The sequence below is a fragment of the Lemur catta genome, chromosome 1 (genome assembly GCF_020740605.2).
Source record: "Lemur catta isolate mLemCat1 chromosome 1, mLemCat1.pri, whole genome shotgun sequence".
Lineage (NCBI taxonomy): Eukaryota > Metazoa > Chordata > Mammalia > Primates > Lemuridae > Lemur > Lemur catta.
In genome coordinates, this window is record NC_059128.1 from 83,524,825 (window position 1) to 83,541,194 (window position 16,370).

The 16,370-nt window shown below is 44.1% G+C and overlaps 1 protein-coding gene across 1 annotated transcript in view; it reads right to left on the bottom strand.

Moving 5' to 3' along the window:
• Positions 1–3,024: 3,024 nt before the first annotated feature.
• The window catches only part of TNFAIP8L3 (TNF alpha induced protein 8 like 3), a 36,904-nt gene continuing 23,558 nt past the window's right edge, over positions 3,025–16,370 (bottom strand). Inside the window, exon 2 of the mRNA XM_045555383.1 lies at positions 3,025–4,538. Coding sequence (XP_045411339.1) covers positions 3,976–4,538 — 563 coding nt within the window. The 3' untranslated portion in view covers positions 3,025–3,975. The remainder of the gene's footprint in view (positions 4,539–16,370) is intronic.

The following is a 16,370-nucleotide window of genomic DNA, read 5'->3' on the forward strand; positions in this document are numbered from 1 at the left end:
GACTGGCTCGCCTCTCAGCCTTTAAGCCCCCACAAATGAGTCACTGTTGAAAGCAAGGTGACACTCATTCATTCTCTGCAAGCCTCCACTTTGATATATGTAGCAATGTCTCTCAAAATTGAGCACTCACAGACCCCCAAGTTATGCCTGCAGGCCGCTAGGAGAAGCTAGACCTAGTCTGAAAAACGCATGAAGTTAAATTCTTTTCTTTGACTTGAGGTGCTCCATCAGCACAAACAACATTGTAAAAACAAAGAGAAACTCAGACTCTGAAACCAGACGGCATCACATGGCTGTAAGTTCATCTCCACGTGATTCAGAAGTACTTAGGTTAATTTTAGCTTTAAAAAAAAAGTTTTCAGAATGAAACAAAAAATTAAAAACTTCTTTTGAAACTCATGGACTCCACCTCCGTCCCTTCCCCTGTTCTCAGGACTTTCACGGATGCACAGATGCTATGTTGAGGAATAGTGTAGAAGAGTCTTTCCCCCCTAAGAAGCAAGACCTCCACCCAAGGAAAGAGCACGAGGCTGGGCCCAGCTTGGGCTGTGGCTCACGTAGCAGGCCCACCTGATTCATGACTCTATTGTCAATATCCTAGTCCATTGTTGGACAGCTCCTGCTCATGTGATGTTTTCACAGCCAAAGTTGTCTAATCTAGAATTTTCACTGATTGGTTTTGCTCTTGATCTCTGGGACCATGTTGAATTATTAAAAACAAAACAAAACAAAACAAAACAGCCCCAAAGACATTGAGGCAGAGGGCACATAGGCCCGATTTGAGCTCCTTTCTTTTTTTATATAAATGGATGCAAGAAGTTCATTGGAGCAGCCAATGAATGCACTGATTTGTTTCTGAAAATGTACAGATGGGGAGATGGAGTTCGGAGAAGAAGCACAGATGGAGAAGTCTTTTCATTTTGATTTGTCACTGAGCAGAGACCTGGAGTTACAGAGGGTGTTAAGACTCACAGATGCAAACAGGGAGGAAGAGTGATGCGACACATGGCAGGCGGCAGCTGGCAGGGAATGTGTTCCTGCAGGGTTCAGAGACATGGGGAAGGACGCGTACCAAAGGGTGGGCTGGGAATTTCAGCACAAGCCCCTGGTGTCCTCCTGTGGGGACAGAGCTAAGTGTTCAGGGAGGGTCGAAGACCTGGTGATGCTTCCAGATGACTGATACAAGCTGCTTCTGCCACTTCCAACCCTTAAAGAATGAGTCACATCTCCACTTGATCAGCTGAGCCAGGCATTCTTCTCTGAAGTCTGTGTGGGGCTTGATCAATGGAGTGATTTTGTACCATTGCTCCTTTTGGAATCAGTTTCCTTTCCCATTATTTCTGCAAAATGATCTGTTTTTTTTTATTGGGGACACCTAAATGTAGATATTCTACCTTTGCTTTTGTGGGCTTTCTTTACTGAAAATTTTGTACAGAGCTCTGAGCGCGAACGCATGTGTACAGAGTTCTGCTTTCAAAAGCATCTGCTAGCCTCTGTCACACAGTTTTTCAGCCAGAAAAGATCTTCGGAGCCACCAGATGTGGTTAGAGTCCTCAGGATAAACCAATATGACTGTGTAATGAGATTCTTTCTTTTGTCCCTAGACTGTTAAATAAAGTATTTGAAATTTGTAGGTCTTTTAGCTGCTTGATGGAACTCAAGAATCACTGGAGTTTAGATGCCAATAGTACGTTTAAAATGTACACTTGGGATTGGTTTTGGCTCTGTATTTTAGATGAGTTGCTTATGCAAAGGCAGCCCTGATCCCCTGGCTGCTGTTGATACTTGGTACCCTGGTACAGAGCCCACCAGTTCCTGCAGCCGGGGAGCCTGAGGCAGCTGAAAATGTTTGGGTCTACACTCTGCCGTTGCACCTGCTGGTGGAAGTGCTGATCTTTCCCTGACCAAAGCAGGAGGGACCAGTTTCCTTAGAGACCTGTGGGCTGTCAGAACCCGAGTCAGCCTTCTTCCCACCACCACTGTTTGTGCTGTGGCCTGTGGAGCAGGGAGAAGCCACAACCTTCTATGGCTGCAGATCCTCCCCCCTTCCCCACAGTATCTCACATGGACAGGGGACAGGTCCACCCATTCCTCTTAGGTCTGAGTTCTCTGTAATGGTCCACTTAATGAAAAACAAACTTATTTCTAGAACCATCTCTTGAGCTAGAAAGAAGTCTTTAGTTAGATGAGTACACCAAAGCAGGTCTTGAGGACTCAGCATGTAAAAATCCAGCTACTGCTGGACTGACACCTAGCAGGCAGGTGGGAAGAGGAGCCTGCTGCCTGCAGCTGCTAGCAGCACTGCCAAATGACCAGTGACCACTCCAGCCCAGATGTGCACAGGGCATCCTTGTTGAGCCCTTGGGTCTAAGAAGAGGGGCTAGGCCATGTTTGTCCAGTATGGCGAACAGGGGCTGACTTGACTCTCCCATATTCCATACTGGATATCCATCCTATAAACTAATTCTGGGTGTTGTGGCTAGATGGTTTGCAATGATGTTGACTTGGGAGCCAGTAGAGGCTGAATGGCCAGTGTAGGCTCAGTGGACTTCATTTCATACCCTCCTTCAAAGCATCTCTTGATGCTCCTGCTGGAGACAGCCCATGGGGTGGGATGAACCATGAGGCTGAGCTCGTGTGTTATTTTTACATTATGATCAGATGCATGAAAAGCACAGGAGGATGGGAGGTGAGGCAGGAGGAGCAAGTCTCTTAATGTGGCACAATGTTGTAAGGAAGTAAGTACATTGTCCTGACGTTGGTTAAGACTATGATGAAAAGACCTGAGAAGCTGCAGTGTGAGGGCGAGGCTATGAGACCTTTGGGGGAGGTGGTCTGTTCTGTGGGCTAGTGCCCCACAGACCAGCTCACAGACCCACCTCTTGTGCTCCCCTGAAGCTACTTCCCCTTGGGGACTAAGTGTAGACTTCCCATTCTTCATCTTTCTTCTTCTTTTCTATCTTATTATTCTTAATACTGTATCTAACTCCAAGGAATTTTATTTTAAATCACAACTCCAAGACCTCTTATTTGAAGGCTACTTTTAATTTATTAATGAACCAGAGAAAACAGCAGAAAATGGCTGTGAAAGGCCAAGAAAGACAGACAGGGGTTCATTCTGCCCCACTCATGTGCTTGCCAGACTAAAGCGTTCCCATGCCCCATGGACGGTGCCCCAAGGATAAGGGAAGGCTGGTCCTGCAGAGGGAGCACAGTGCTTCTCTGTTTCTGCGTTATGGGTGGGAAACTCTTCCCACAGCCTGTGGAAGGTTTCCCTCTGCAGGATCATAAACCTGCACATCTAAGAACTCAAAAACACAACTCTTGAAAAACATTTTTCCAATTTGCAGCTATACTTTTCACACCTTTGGATTTCATTTTGTTTGAAGCAGCACATTTAGAGACAGATTGCAGACCCAGCCCATTAGATTCTATTCTTTTCTTCTATGCTGCTTAATCGTCTAGATCCAGGTTTATATCTCTCACACCCAGAAGAGAAAATATGAAGACCTTACATTAGAGTTTTCAAAAACATCAGCATACTTCATCTCATTCAATCCTCACAACAGCCCTGTGAGGTAGGCAGGCAGGCATCATGGTTCCAGGATACAGAGGACAGAGTCATAACTGGTGGAGCTGGGAACTGAATCCATATCCTCCGGCTCCTGGTCCAGGGCTTGTTCCACTCTGCAAGATGAACTGAGCTCACTGTGATGAGCCAAGCAGCCTTTCTGCTTAGAATAGATGAAATGTCCTGTTGGGCTTGCAAACACAGGTGATTTTAAGTACAGATTTCATCAGAGAACTCAGAAGATAAACACACCTGAGCTAAGTTCAGCATCAGCATCAGAGGGACGAATGGAAAGAACATGGACATCTTTGACAATGGTTTCTGCTTAGCTACTTGATTCTCACCTGGACCGTGGTTGGGTGCTGTAATGTTAAAGCAGCAAAGTTCAGGAGAAGGGAAGGCATTCAAAGGACTTTCTCATCTAGCAATTTATTGATTCCTTCACAAATCCTCTTGAGGTTGGGCCGACACTCTCCATCCAGACTATAGAGGGTGGAGAGGAACTCCAGGTCGGCAAAGTGGTTGAAGACGTGGTTGATGCGCCCGTGGGTCCTGGGCGTCAGGTGTCGCTGCACCAGTTCATGCACCAGGTCTTTGCACTCATGCAGGAGCTTGGAGAGCACGTTCCTATCGAAGGTGTATTCCACCTCATAGAAGCTGACAATGGTCATGGCCGTCTGGTTCAGCTTCTTCCGGAACTTCTCCACGATAACAAGCTCCTCCTGGCTGAACTGGTTATTCCGGTAGAGGATCCCAATTTTGATTGCCACCTTGATTAAGTCCTTCATAATCTTGTGGGCTTCCTTCTTGTTGTGGGTGTGCTCTTTGGTGACTTTGTAGAGCTCATCAAAGATCTCGCTGCTGGTGTCGTCAATCAACATGTTGGCCACGGTCTTGCTGGCTATCTTGCTCAGAATCTTCTTCTGGGCTTGAAGGGCAAGACTCTTTGAACTAAAAACGTCGGGACCTGTGGCAAGAAAAGAAATAGAAGTTATAGAGGTATGAGAACTGTTTATTACATTTCCACAAGTAAAACATACTAACTTGAACTCATGTTCTTAGAGCAAAAACTCATGTGTTTATATCCCCGCCACTCTCTCACACAACCCCACCGCCGCCTGGTTATCTCACTTTCCTCTCCACATGACACACCTGTCACCCTTTCGAACCTTCGAAACTGTGCTTGTGCAATTCCTTCTGCTGGAGGTCGTCTCCTCTTGTCTGGGCCAAATCTTACCTTTTCAGACTTACTTCATACATAAAGTCTTCCTGACTCTACTAGCTACAAAAAACTCCCTACAACTGCTGTCACACATTATATGGAAGCAAGTTATTGTTTAATGATAAGAATGTAGCTCCAATGTCAACCCCACTCCCAGGGCAGACACGGATAGTTGATCATCGTACTCATTTTGACTGAGTCTTGGAATGTATATATCATTAACTCTAAGATGTCTTTTTTCACTCTTGAGATATTGGAAATTGGGGTGAATATTACAGTCACTTTTGCCAGGTAGCTGTAGTTGCCATTACCTGTGTGCACATCAATTTACACAACAGGTGTCAGAGATTTAGGAGAAAGTCAAAAAGAATTTTTGTAAGAAATGTTGCCTCATGAGTGCTCTTGATGGCAGAGAATGGTGCTGTGTGGGAAACATGCACATCAGTAACTCCAAGTTCAAGATGCTATGGATGCATAGTACTCTGAACGTGAAGGAGCTTAGGAAAACCATGGCCAATTTATTTTGCTGTTATTTTTCACTTTATGAATGAATGGCAGCAATATATGTTGGGAAAAAACCCACAACACTATAGTCTTAAAAGCTCTTTCCATAAGTATAAATAAAAATTCTAAGTAATAAGAAAGCAACATTTTACAGTTTGACAGTGTATTTTTTTTCTCTTTCTTAAGAGCACATAAAATGGCATCTTACTATCAATGCTGTCTCAGATTTGATGAAATACTCCACAGGGTCACCAATTAGCTGACATTTGAAATGAAACTTCCCTCTGCAGTATGTATGCATATTATTCTTCTCTCCCCAAGGAGATTCAGGTTGCCAGAGGACAGAGACAATGTCTCCCATAGCACCCAGCTCAGTGCCGGGCACAGGGATGGGATGGCTCCTATTGAGTAAAATAGTAGAGAAGTGCAGAAGAATCAGAAAGTCGTAAAATGCCGTGCACACCAAACTTTGCTACGAAAAGCCAATATTCCTTTGAGAATTGAGGTCCTTGAGAATCCCTAGCACTTTTGTCCAGTGCTTTGTGGCCACACGGGAGGAACAGATGGGACAGGCAGAGCAGATCTCAAGAAGGCCACACGCACTGGCTTTCTGTTCTCTTTGTCTGCCGCTCCCCAACTCGTATCCTGCACCCTCTGCTCCCTCCGGACTCGCTCCCTCAGCGCTCGGTGACTGATCATGGGCTGCTCCGGCCTCACAGACACTGACTCAACACACACTCGAACGTGGTTTAAACAAAGGCCCCGCAGGCCCCCTCAAGGCTGGCCCGGCCACACTCCCTCAGCCCCGGGTCTTTCCGGGACAGCTACTTCTGCTCCCCGGCCTCTTCCGCCAAGTGACCCTGATGTGGCCAGGACCTTCCCTTCTGCCCCAGTACAAAGAGAACAAACACATCGTATAGAACATAAAAGGAATAAACGGCATCTCCTGACTCGTTTTCACCATGAGGAAGCTCTGGCTCTTCCAGAGTTTGAGGCAGATGATCTTCCCGCCCCGTCTCATCACCCACCAGACCTCTGGGTGAATAACTTTTGTTCCCCTCCATGTCAAATTTGTCCTCCAAAGCCAAACATTTAGCAGAACTAAGGATGTTCAAATGACTGTGCTGTATGCTTTGAAGTCAATTCCACAGAAGCAGCTTAAAGACTTGAGTAACAGCCTGTCACTGAGTTAAGTGTATGCCTCCCCAGGTGATTATTCTAATGAGAATGATGGAATCTAGATGGATCCATTCTAAAATATCAGAAAATGAGTCATTGCTTTTGTAGTCACAGCTCTTAAAAACTGCCTGAGAATAAGGTCTTTTTGAAGGCTCTTTAGAAAGTCAGCAAGCTTGCATTGACACAGAAGCAACAGATCAACTACATACTGGCATGTTAGTGCCATGAGAGCAGGGACTTGTGTCTGTCTAAGCCCTCCTTCCCCGCAGTGCCTGGCATGTTGGTGGCACACGGCAGGTGTTGGTTGAATAGCTGGCTCTGTGCCAGGCACTTCACTGTTTAACCCTGAGAGCTGGGTAAAGCAGGCATTTTACCGAGTCTTCCCTGCTAGTCTGATTCCAAACCCTGCTCTTTGTACTGCCAGCATTTCCTCCATTCTGCCTCAGAGCTGTGCTCAGACATTTGCTCACATATACCCATAAGAATTTTTAAATAATTAATTAAATTTATCAACATTTATTTTATGTCTTTGAGACAAGGTCTCCCTAAGTTGCTCAGGCTGGCCTTGAACTCCTGGGCTTAAGCAATCCTCCTGTCTCAGCCTCCCGTGCCCAGCCCCCATAAGAATTTTTAAAAACTATGTACCTCCTTGCATATTTTTAAAACTTGACAGCAAGTATTTTTCACATTAAATAGGAAAGATATAATTTCTAGATAATGTAACTGACATTTTCAAATTAACCCGTTAGATCATTCTTTTAAATGTGTCCAATGTAACATAAGTGATATAACACCCATTATTGTCCACTTAAAAAAATGGCATGAGAAAGGTCTTTTTTTAAAAATTGGGAATGTGCTGGGCATGGTGGCTCACGACTGTGATCCTAGCACTCTGGGAGACCAAGGTGGGAAGATTGCTTAAGGCCAGGAGTTAGAGACCAGCCTGAGTAAGAGCGAGATACCGTCTCTACAAAAAATAGAAAAAAAAATTAGCTGGGTGTGGTGGCGCATGCCTGTAGTTCCAGCTACTCGGGAGGCTGAGGCAGAAGGATTGCTTAAGCCTAGAAGTTAGAGGTTGCTGTGAGCTAGGCTGACGCCACGGCACTGTAGCCCGGGCAACAGAGTGAGACTCTGTCTCAAAAAAAAAAAAAAAAAATTTCTTCTGGAGTGAGTTATTTTAACTATTTTGGGTATGATATAAAGTATTAAAATTTTGGAAAGTACTTACTAAACATAAAAAATAAAGCTTTATTGGAAATGCACCTCTAAATGAGATGGGCAGGGGTGGGTGACGGCATCTTGATTAAAAGAGTCATCATCACCAATTCGAGTTTCACATTGACCCCTTGTTTGACTGGGGAGGTTTTGTGCTCCGAGGCAATACGTCCCAGGAAGATTCTTTATTGGTGAGAACTCCATGCCTGAAACAGTGGAAAGAAGGGAGAAGCCACCAGGCTTTGACCTCAGGTTTCTTCTCAGGCAGAGAAGTTTATATATTAGTATGTACTAAGAGCATGACTGAAGTTGTCAAGAAGAATTTGGATCTATAAATTGTTCCCTCAAAATTCTCTGTCTGCACATCTCACGGAAAATCTTTGGACTCTCGGAGTTCACCCGTCCACCAGTCTGAATCCTGCTCTTCTCTAAGAAAAAAGAGAATTCCTTAATTAAATAAATTTGAAAGGCATTGGATTAAGCAGAGTGACATAGATTCTTTTCTGTGAGATTTTAAACGTATTTCTTTAATACATTAAGCTGTTCTAGTAGCTCCCAGAGAGAAATGGGTGTGGTGGGCAGAATAACGGCCCCAGAGACGCCCAGGTCCTAGTCCCCAGACCAGTAAACATGCTGCCTCACACGGCAAAGGGGACTTTGCAGGCGTGATTAAGGATCTTGCGATGGGGAGCTTACCCTGGATTATCCAGAACGCCCAAAGCAATCATGAGAATCCTTATGAGTCAAAGAGGGAGGCAGGAGAGAGTGAGAGTCAGAGAAACAGGTGTGATGATGAAAGCGGAAATCGGGGTGATGCGCTCTCTGGCTCTGAAGACGGCGGAGGGGGCCAGGAGCCAAGGAGTGTGGGCAGCCTGGAGACGCTGGTAAAGGCCAGGGAAGGGATTCTCCAGACAGAATGGAGCCCTGCCAACGCTAGATTTTAGCTCCACAAAAACCATTTTGGATTTCTGATCTCCAGAAATGCAAGATGATAAATTAGTGTTTTAAGCCACTAACTTTTTTGTAATTTGTTACAGCAGCAATAGGAAACTTCTTCAGGTGGGTAGAATGAGATGTAGCATTCCCAGTTTTATTTGATCAGGGACATCTTTTTGCCTCCTGAGTAAAGTGACCAGATGTCCAGTTTGCCAACAGTAAGGGGTTTCCCAGACAGTGGAGCCCCATTGCTAAAACTGGAATAGTCCCACAAAAATTGGGACAAGTTGGTTCACCCTATTCCTGAACTACTACTGATGTATATATCAGTGACCTAAAACATAAAGAACAGAGAAGTAACAAGAAAAATCTTCGGAGAGTGGGAGAAGATGATACTTAACGTTTCAGATGCTACTATCTCAGCGTGGCGAGCTGTATACCCACCTGTATCGCCACACTTACCACCTTCTCTGCCTGCTTTTTAATTGCAGAACCAACTTTAAATCCCTTTTGTCCCTTTTAGACCAAGGTCCTTTTTTCCCTTGTTTTCTCTGCACTTATTGAGCATTTACTATTAGTAGAGCTCTGTATTAAGTGCTATGGGGAAATCCCAAGGAAAATATTCAGTTTAGTCTTGCTCTGAATATAGTCCCGCAAGGAGGCAAGAGATAGACATGGAAAAAATACAGAAACATGCGAAATAGCCCAAACTGGCAGGAGTGAGAATAGCTGGGGTGAGCTCTGTGGGCTCTGAAGGTGGATTTGAGTGTAGGTAAATGGGGACAGCTACAATGTTAGGAAGTGGTTTCTAAAGTTATGGATACAGATCAGTAATTTTCCCTAAGACACAAAAGCCCTGGGGGGTTTCCCTGACACCTTTCCAGCCATCCCTCTTGTATAAGAATTTATTATTTACCCACAAGGAACCTGGGGTACAAACTTCTATGGAGAGGGGTCAGAAAGGTCACAAGGATGCATCTATGAAGCCTTAACGATCAAAAGTCTAGAGCAGAGGAACCCAAATGTTATGGATCATCAAAACTGCCAGGAAAGCTTTAAGAAAAAACAACAAATAACCACCAAGTAGATTCCCGTACTCTACCCCAGATTGTCACAAGCTTCCTAGGTGACCCTGACATGCTGAACATAGGACCCACTGATTTACGACAATGTACCCCAACATCTACAGACCACTCAACCTGTTAAATGCTCCAGGAAAGAAGGTTCTGTGGCCAGTTCAATGAATTTATAGGTGACTATATATGATGGCTTGTTCTCCACAGTTCACCCACCACACAGGGTAGCTCATTAAGCCTTTGAGAAGTCATGCAGTAAAGATACCTGTAGAGTTTTGGTTAGTCCACCACTTCCCAAACTTACTGGCACACATCTACATCTATATGCAAATATATTGCATTCTGTGGTATGCATTATAGGAAATACTGGGATAAGACTCAGAAAAATAAAATCGAGACACTCTGGTCAACAGAACACCACTGTTCCCAATATGCATACATAATGTTGCAAATGAAGTAAGGGAGAGTGAGTGCACGGGGGAGCAGACCTATTCAGAAGACTTTTTGCACATGGAAATCTTGGGCTTCCTTCCATCCATACTTCTGTCTCAGCATTCTGCAGAGGGTCCATGTTGGGGACCTACCAGGGAGAGACACTGCCAGCTGAGAGGAAGAGTGTGAGCTAAGCTTTGGGAGCCACGGTCAGGGAAATGCTTGGGATATTAGGGGAAACAGGCCTAACTGATGGATACAAGTTTGTTGGTGGGAAAAGCCCAAGAGATCTAGGATAGGTCTTGGCAAAAACTGTTCTCTTATTTCTATAGACAAGTCTTAGGAGAGCTCTTCTGGCCAGGGATAATTCTCTTAACCATGTTTGAACAAAAGTTCCTATTTTCCAGCCAGGAAAGGTAGTGAATTATTTATATTAATAATACCTCAGAATCTCTGAGAATGGAGATAAAAACATGATTATGCAGCTATAGCAAAATTCATCCTTGTAGAAAAAACGGGGGCTTTCTTAAAGTGGGATTGATGGAAGAGCTAAAGGGAAGGGAACATGAAGGTAGTGTTCTGAGAATAAGTACCCTTAGAACATCCTCAAAGGAAAGGAAAGGACCAGACTGTGTTGTGAGAATGTCATGACGATCCTCAAAGAAAAGAAAAGGACCAGACTGTGTTGTGAGAATGTCATGACGATGGTTGTGAGCTGGTAAGAGGAGGGAAAGCAAAAGATAAGTTAAGTGGGCCCTTCACCACATGGAAAAGCGCTGGGGCCAGTGTGAGCTGCTGCTTTTATAAATGACGTTCAGCCAGAGCACAAGTGATGTTTCCAGGTTTCTAGAAAACACGAAGCTCTCCCAGATGGTGAAATTCCAAGTTGATGGTGATGCACAGCAGGAAGGTCTTCGCCAAGCTGGGTGCGTGGGCAGAAAAGAGGCAGCTGAGCTTCAGCGTGGTGAGGAAAAGGTAATAACTTTGGGGGAAAAATAAAATAAATGATGGTTATAAAAGACGATGGGCTCTGAGCTCTTGGCAACAGCCCAGAAAAGTGTTCCAAGCTTCACCCCGGGAGGTAGAGGTGGAGAGGGCCAGGGCCCCGCTACTCTCTCCTCTTACTCTGCAAATTCTCTAAGGAGCATGTGGGAAACTTGCATGTAAGTATGGATAGCTGTGTCAAAATTATAAAACGGGAAATTATTGTAATAGCCAGCTCACTTCCATTCTGTAAATAGCTTAAGATGACGGCAGGAAGGAGAATTAGCTAAAAATGTTAAGTAGAAGTTAGGAGTGGAGATGGTTCCCAGAGGAAAACCATCTGGAGTGCTTACTGAGCAGCATCTGGCAAGGCAGGGGACCAAGAGAACAGGCAAGGCGGAAGGGGAGGCCCAGGGGCTGGGGTAAGACCCCAGGCAGAGGGAGATTGATGGCAGCCCCAGTTTCCGGCACTCAATCACTAACTGTTGGGAGAAAAAAACCTAAAAACCACGAAACCTCAAGCAAGCCTCCTTGAGATAGAGCAGGCTCACAAACTACTTTGAACTTGAACTTTCATGATGAGCAACCATCCTTCTGCTCAGCTGCTGATGCACCCAGAAAAGCTGACGAGACCTATCATGTCCCTCATATTCCATCCTTCACTAGTGACAAAGGGCCAGGAGCCAGGGGGTGGCGGGGTGGCGGGCGGAGAGTGATGGTCTTCCCCATCCCTCCCCATTTCCTCTTCTGCTCTCTGGGTGAATGATGACAAAGGGGTTTGCTGCAGGGGTGAGGTGCTCTGCAGGATGGGGTATCCATGAAGATGATAAAACACCTTCTGGAGAAGACATTGCCTCTGCTTTAGTTCTTGGCAGTCCCTAAGTAGCTGTGGGGACAAGACTATTAAGGAACCTTAAGTATTTTGAAATGTGAACCTGACGCAGTTGTGGTTTCCAGAAAGACTAATTGAGTGGTTGCATCTCCAGTAGAGTCAAACTAAAAAAACATTTTCCTTCCCTTGTATAAAACTGTTGTTTGTATACTCCTGGAATATTAAAGAAAGAACACGGAGCTGGGGGAGGTAGAATGAAATGAAGTTGCTAAGGGATGGTGGAGGCCTTGGAGTTAGGGACAAACCAAAAACCCGATCCTTCCCTCCCCCACAGAGGAAAGATCAAAGCTTAGAAGTTCATGGAAAGTGCCTTTTTTGGGTCCAATTCCTTTCATACTTGAGTGAGATGGCATTTTTGAGGCTTAACAAAGGTATTTAGGGATACTTTAAAAGGCATCCACGGTTAGATGACTTAGGAGGGTTAAGGAATGGATTTTTGTGACCGAGGGTTAACGGGCAGCACATCCATGGGGACTGCTTGGGTCTGGTCCCTTTCTGACTCTCCAAAGAAGCTGCCTTGAAGACAGACCCCTGAGCTCACCCCGACTTCTGGGAAGACCTGAGGTTCCCCAAATTTCCACCGGCTGCAACAGGAAGCAAGCAGTTTGTGGGTCTCATGGGCGTGGTCACCATGACTTAAAAGGGCAGCAGCCTCTGCCAGGCACCATGGTGGGGCGCACAAATGGCAATATCAGAACTTCTCTTTCTGTTCCCTTTTTTTGGTAATGAGATAAATTAAGCTTTACTCTTATTTAACACACAGAGAGGCCACGGGGCCCACTGTTGTGTGGCCTTCTGAGGGAGGAGGGAAAGGTCCCCACGCGGGGTGGGGAGGGGTGTTTAGTGTAACCCTCACTTGTTTCTTCCCTTTCAGCAGTTTTGATTTATCTCAGCATATGTTTATGCATGCCTGGTTAAACAGACTCGCTGATTATATTATTTAGTTCTAACTAAACTAACCCTTGCAAAATGGACCAGTGATTTCAAAAGATTCCTGCAAGAAACAAAACTGAGGACTGAAGAGGATACGTTCATCACACAAGCACAAACGAACAGCCAGGAAACGGCAGAGTGGACGATAATCTATCCTCCTCATGCCAAGAGCTTTTCTGCAGCCAAACTACAAGGTAAAAGTATTGAACTAATCAGATCTGACAAGAAACGGGCCATAAAAATCTCAAAAACTTTAATACGATGATTTGAAGTTTAGATTTCAAACAGTTTTACTTGCCTTGAGGTATTCCCCAAAGGCAGCAGGGAGCCGTGGCAATTAGCAGGAAGTTAAAAGCATTGTGTTTTTGATCTGCAGCATGTCCTTTGGGTGACAGGAGAGAGCGTGATAAGGAACATCATGGATGGGAGACGGGGTGGGACAAGGGGGTGTATGTTAAGGTGCCACAAACTGAAATAGGCATCTGGGAGGAAGAGCCAGCACAGAGGTGAAGTCAGTCCTGAGTTATGGGCACCTGGGTGGAGATGGTCACAGCAGCCTGTCGAGTAGGGCACTTCAAACCTCACCTGTCCTTCCCTGCGCTTCCCATTTTCCATGCACACTCTGTCCCTTTCCAGCAAGTAAGAGTTGATGAAAAGACCTGTCTTCCTGGAACAATAAGCCAGTAAGGCATCCTGAAGGATGAAGGGGCTCTTCCTTCAAAATGCAAACATCATAGTGTTGATCAGTTAGTACCAATTTGACGGTGAGTATATGTATAGACTATTCCTCTGATCTTGTGGATAATGAGCTCAAGCTCAATCTGGGAAAATATAAGAGGTGCTAGATCACTGTTGTTTCTTATAATTGAGTAATATTCCATTGTATACATATACCAAATTTTAGTAATCCACTCATGAATTGACGGACACTTGAGTTGTTTCCACATCCTTGCAATAGTGAATTGTGCTGCCATAAACATTCAGGTGCAGATGTCTTTATTATAGAATGTCTTTTGCTCTTTTGGGTAGATGCCTAATAGTGCTATTGCTGGATCGAACGGTATTTCTACTTTTAGCTCTTTGAGGTATCTCCAGATTCTTTTCCACAGAGGTTGCACCAATTTGCAGTCCCACCAGCTTCTCCAGGGATTAGGGGGTTGGGGGGGGACAAACTCACAACTAAGAGTCACAGACATGGTGAGCATTGTAGAGGGGAAGGGCATGCCTCTAAACCTTGCTTGGGTGAGGCAAAGACATAAAATATAACCAGAAGATATTTGCACTTCAGTGTTTATTGCAGCATTATTCACAATGGGTAAAATATGGAATCAACTTAAGGGTCTATCAAGGGATGAATGGATAAAAAAGATGTGGTGTATGTACACAATGGAATATTATTTAGCCATGAAAAAGAAGGAAATTTTGGCATTTGCAGAAACATGGATAGATCTGGAGGACATTATTTTAAGTGAAATAAACCAGGCACAGAAAGACAAATATTTTATTTTCACACTCATATATGGGACCTAAAAAAAATTGATCTCAAGGAAGTAGTGAATAGAATGGTGGCTACTAGAGATTGGTAAGGGTGGTGGGAAGGGGTAATGAAGAGATGTTGGTGAAGGGGTAATTCTGTTTAATAGAAGGAAGAAGTTCTGATGTTCAGTGGTACAGTGGGGCAGCTATAGTTGACAATAGTTCAGTGTATTTCAGAATAGCTAGAAGTTTTCAAATGCTCCCAACATAAAGCAAAGATGAATGTTTCAGGTGAATCATATCCCAGTTACCCTGATTTGATCATTGTATGTTATGTGCTTGTATCATGATGTAACATGGACTCCATGAATATCTACAATTATTATGTATCAATAAAAAAATTTAAAAAAATGCAAACATCTACTGAGCCGGCAGAAGTGATTTTCTGTTCGCTTTAGTCAGAGCCACACTGTCTCTCTCTTGGAATTCCCTCTCCCCTTTGTGGCCAACCTCTAAACCACTCCTTCTCCCCCACCCAAAGAATGAATTATTTAAAAATCAGGGTAGCAAAGCAGAGGCAGGCTTGGGTGCAGTAGGATTGGGGTGGAGGTTAGAAGGAGGAAGGACTGAATTACCAGAGATGCCCAACCTGGGAGGACCAAGCACGATGAAATTTCCTAGCTCTATTGGACATTTTAAGGTGCTGAATAAGGACACACAAAAGCAATAGTAGGTGAAACAGGACGCAGATTCAGATCGCTTGAGTACCTTGCATTGAATAATTACACTTGAAAAGCAGCATTTGATCATCTTCAAGATGAAGACTAAGTTTTTTTCATTCTTTGGCCTTGAAATAATTTATTGTTTCAGGTAAGGTGAAGAGAGATTGGCAGGGTGAACTGCAAAATCTTTCAGCTTATCATCTCATCTTGTCTTAGACCCTCCAATCCACCACCCACCAGCATTAAGCAATCCATAACTCAGTTAATGACAATGTCAGATAACTATCGAGCACAGATTACGTACCTAAGGTGGTGTACACCATGGACTGGGTCCTCACAACAATCCTTCAAGAGAGGGACTGTGAATTCCATTTCACAGATGAGGAAACTGAGGCACATAAGATTTAAATAACTCACTCAAAGCTAGTAAGTAGCAGAGCTGCAGTTGGGTCCGAGTTCACCAGATATAAGACAAAGCCAGCGATCTTTGCCTTCCTGCATCTGCCTGCACAACCTTGCCCCTGGCTCCCTAACGGCTGTGATTTCTCACTTACTTGAAACATTAAATAGGCCCCAATTTAAATTTCCATCTAGCTAGGGGAGTTACATTTCATCTTTTTTTTTTTTTTTACAATACAAAAGGGACAGTCTTATGTGATAGAAAAATACCACATATTCATCAAAACGAAGATAGATGTAGCTTTCATTTTCAGAGAGAATTCTACATATTTCAATGGAGTTATATACTGATTTTGCTTTTCATATTGATTTTACAGCCAGCTCTGAAAAGTGAATGAGTGTCTGATAATTTTACTTACCAGAGCTAAGTGAAGCACATATTTGTGAAATCACTGGGGGGGGCGTGAATCATCTCCAAATCAACAGGTTAATTTTGGAGATCTGAGAGGTATTTTTGTCTCACTGCAGAAGAGCAACCACCCCTACAAACAACATCTACTTACATGATTTCTTTAAACAAAGCTTATCCATCCCTGCAACCCGCCCTTACATCTAATAAATAACTAGTGTCTCTCTGAATGGTAGATCATATCCAGGCATAATAATAATAAAGTCCACCTATACAGTGCTTGCTTTTCTAAGTGCTTTATGCACAGTAATTTATTGTCTTCTTGCAACAATTCTATGAAGTAGGCACTAATGTCAGCAGCAGCAGCAATAGCAGCAGTTGGAGCATTTTAGGTTGTTAAGTATGAAATGTCTGGTTTCC